The following is a 3,671-nucleotide window of genomic DNA, read 5'->3' on the forward strand; positions in this document are numbered from 1 at the left end:
CTAGAAAACTTCCCCCCTTAAGATGCGTAGGAAGTTTGTGAGAATCTCGCGCGGGGGGGTACTGGCCATTTCGGGTATAAAAAGGGCGGAAAACGCCGCGGAGCGACACACTTTTCAGCTTCGGGTCTGTTACGTCATTCTTGAGTGTAATCGTTTTTTCAACTCTTGTTCAACTCCAGACAGTTAGTGACACTGAGGAATCGCATAAGTCTCATCAAGTAAAACTGTAAGAGCAACACGATGTTCTCGCATCGAGGATTAGTGAGTAAACTTTTCTGACATATGTTTTACATTTATTTAATATTTTTATGAGTTTTTAACTTTTGGAATTAAAACTTATTAATAATAAAGCCATATGTCATCAACATTAGACAGAGATTTTGTAGAAATCAATAAAACGTTTATTATTTCTATTTTGCGTTTTACTTTTCCTCTAAATTGATTTTTATATTAACAAAATAATATTCCATAGTAAATGCATAAATATGTAATCTCTCTCTTAATAATTTTAAATTGTTAAATAAATACTTTAGGGAACAAATTTCTGCCATATCGAACATCTGTTCGAGAATAATCTGCTTAAAGTTTCCTTAATTATTCCAGTTCTTAGCAGTGACAATCTCGTTAGCAAGTACCGCACTTGCCGGGGTCTTCTTTCAACCCGGCTATGAATATCATATCGAAAGCAATCCACGCTATTTGCAACATCAGTCTGTTTCGCGGTACTGGATACGATCTCCGACTGAACAATATCACGCGGAACAATTACCGGACCAGGAATCGACGCGATATCTCCCGGGAGTTCAGACAAAAGAAAAAAATGAAGATCCAAAAGAGGTAAAGCGTAAAAGAATGGAAGAATCGAGGCGTAGAAAACAATTTATCTACCATATGGGCGGAGACCGCTCTCTTCAACCCTTGATGAATTTATCCTCATTATCCTATTACTTGATCTGATGAATTGATATATGTTTCATTAACTTGACATTCGCAATATTTTATTTATATTACTATAATTTTATTGAAAATTCAAATTTTACTTAATTTGATATTTTTAAATGTAATATTTAATTCGAATCACCTATATGTAACACCTAACAATTTGTCTTATGCGACAAATATGTACGTCACTGTATTATTGACAAACAGCTTTTCTTGTTAATTATATAACGCTGATATTTGTCGTGTTTTTGTACACGAATTGATCATGTAAGTTACTGAATATTTCATAACAATCATATTTTTCCAGATGGTACAACACAACCAAAGGAGATCGGCTGCCGAATATTATCGGCTGCCGTCATACTCGAGGTCATACTCGAATGTCCGTATACAACCTGAATCATCCGCCCAATTACCCGTATACCCCCATCCGGGTACACGGGTCCACACAGATCCAACTTCACACAGCAGTGACGAGAAATTATCAGGAACGATGGAATTATCGGGAATGACCAATAAAATTGTCAGTGCACCAGCTAACAGACCGACTGTCCCAAATGCATCGAGCTATTGGGACAGTTTTATGGCCTATATGTTTATGATAGCTTTGGGAAACTGCAGTCTGTCTTGAAAGTATATTGTTTGGGGGGATGTAGTTGGTTGATGGGCAATTTTAATATCAGTAATGTACTGCATTTAAATATAAATGAGAAAACTGATTGAATATATAATAATAAGTGCATATATAAGTTTACACTTCGTTTCAATATAGAAAAAATTTTACTTCGCATTATAAATATTAATCTCAATTATACTCCGCGAAAAATTATAATTTATGTAATTATAACACAAACGCTTATATTTATCGTGTTTTTGTACACGAATTGATCATTTAAGTCACTAAATTTTTCATAAGAACGATATTTCTCCAGATGATACACAACCGAAGGAAAAGATCGGATCCTGCAAGCACCGAATCCAGTAAATCTAAGATTGTTGCACATGACAATGATGTGACCGCGAAGTCGCCCTTAACTGACGTCAAACATCCTACAACCGATCCTACAATTGAGTCGTTACTTGAGTCAATACTTTCAAAACACAAGCCTACCGATACTAATGGTAAATATTCAAAAAAACAAGAATAAAGTTCGACATCTTCAAATAATAATGCACCGCTTATCTTGAAAGTCGTGTAACAGCTTTTACAAATTCCAAACGTGAACGTAAATTAACGTATCGATATTTAATGCGAATTCAGTGTAAACTGTTTAATTACAGATAAGCGTGTGGAGAACCATCAGACCAAGAATAACTTCATATTATCCATTCTCGGATTCCTGAATTCAATTATTTCATCAGCAAACATAACACTTCCAGAACACAAACCTACTGATACTACTGGTAAATATTCGAAAGAACAAGAATAAAATTCGACATCTTCAAATAATAATGCATCGTTTATCTTGAAAGTCATGCGAACAGCTTATACGAGTTCCAATGAAACGCAAACGTAAATTAACGTATCGATATTAATGCGAATTTAATGTAAACTGTTTAGTTACAGTAAAAGTAAAGCGTATGGAGAACTATCCGAGTATCCAAGAACTATCCAAGTATAACTTCATATTATGCGTTGCTCCATTTCGGAGTTCAACTATTTCATCAAGAAACATAACATTTCCAAGAGACAAGCCTACCGATACTAATGGTAAATATTCAAACAAGAATAAAATTTGACATCTTTAAATAATAATGCACCACTTATCTTGAAAGTCGTGTAATAGCTTACGAGTTCCAATGAAACGCGAACGTAAATTAACGTATCGATTAATGCGAATTCAATGTAAACTGTTTGATTACAGATGAGCGTGTGGAGAACTGTCAGATCGAGAAAAACTTTATATTATCCATTTTTACATTCCTGGGTTCAACTATTTCATCAACAAACATAACACTTTCAGAACACGAGCCTACCGATACTAATGGTAAATATTCGAAAGAACAAGAATAAAATTCGACATCTTCAAATAATAATGCACCGCTTATCTTGAAAGTCGTGTAACAGCATATACGAGTTCCAATGAAACGCGTAAATTAACGTATCGATATTAATGCGAATTCAATGTAAACTGTTTAATTACAGATAAGCGTGTGGAGAACTGTGAGATCAAATATAACTTCATATTATGCATTGCCCCATTCCTGAATTCAACTATTTCATCAGCAAACATTGGATTTCATCAGGGTACAATACACATTCTCCCATTCCTGGGTTCAACTCTTAAAGGAAAAATAACAATAGGACGTTAATTTTTATAAGCATATATTCTTCCTCCTTTGTCCGCTTAGTAGACGAACTTTTATATACGATTTTCTAAACAAGAAATAAAATGTTTTATTTCAATATTATAAATCTATGTGTATGTACATACTAATTTTGTAAACGCAAATATTTTTAATATGACCATGTTCTTTTTTCGTTACATTTTTAACATGCCATAAATCTTATCATATCATAAAACTCTAAATAAAAAACTATTTAGACTTACTCAAATTTATACATAATATAGTAATCTTAATAATTTTACAGTGTTGAAAAATTTTTGTAGTTTTGTTAAAAAAGATCCTTGTTAAAATGTTGTGTAAAATAATCAACACATACATGTGTAGATTTAGCATATGCCTGCTATGTTAATTGAACTTAAAATGTAAAATTGTTAAAAAAA

General features: G+C 33.1%; 1 protein-coding gene across 1 annotated transcript; it reads left to right on the forward strand.

Annotated features, from left to right (window-relative positions):
• Window positions 1-1,249: 1,249 nt before the first annotated feature.
• On the forward strand, window positions 1,250-3,308 carry LOC112452280. The gene is made up of 6 exons (XM_025012398.1): window positions 1,250-1,465; window positions 1,875-2,064; window positions 2,224-2,346; window positions 2,504-2,653; window positions 2,808-2,930; window positions 3,089-3,308. Exons 1-6 carry the CDS (start codon window positions 1,250-1,252, stop codon window positions 3,253-3,255), a joined length of 969 nt encoding a protein of 322 aa, XP_024868166.1. The 3' UTR covers window positions 3,256-3,308.
• Window positions 3,309-3,671: the final 363 nt, after the last annotated feature.

Source organism: Temnothorax curvispinosus, unplaced genomic scaffold (genome assembly GCF_003070985.1).
Source record: "Temnothorax curvispinosus isolate PA1 unplaced genomic scaffold, ASM307098v1 QBEX01003175.1, whole genome shotgun sequence".
Classification (NCBI taxonomy): Eukaryota; Metazoa; Arthropoda; class Insecta; order Hymenoptera; family Formicidae; genus Temnothorax; species Temnothorax curvispinosus.

Bases quoted from the DNA above. Each gene is read 5' to 3' on its own strand.
- LOC112452280 (XM_025012398.1), top strand. From the start codon at position 1,250: ATGGTACAACACAACCAAAGGAGATCGGCTGCCGAATATTATCGGCTG. The intron at 1,466-1,874 runs GTCAGTGCACCA...ATATTTCTCCAG, and splicing joins CGGGAATGACCAATAAAATT to ATGATACACAACCGAAGGAA. The intron at 2,654-2,807 runs GTAAATATTCAA...GTTTGATTACAG, and splicing joins CAAGCCTACCGATACTAATG to ATGAGCGTGTGGAGAACTGT.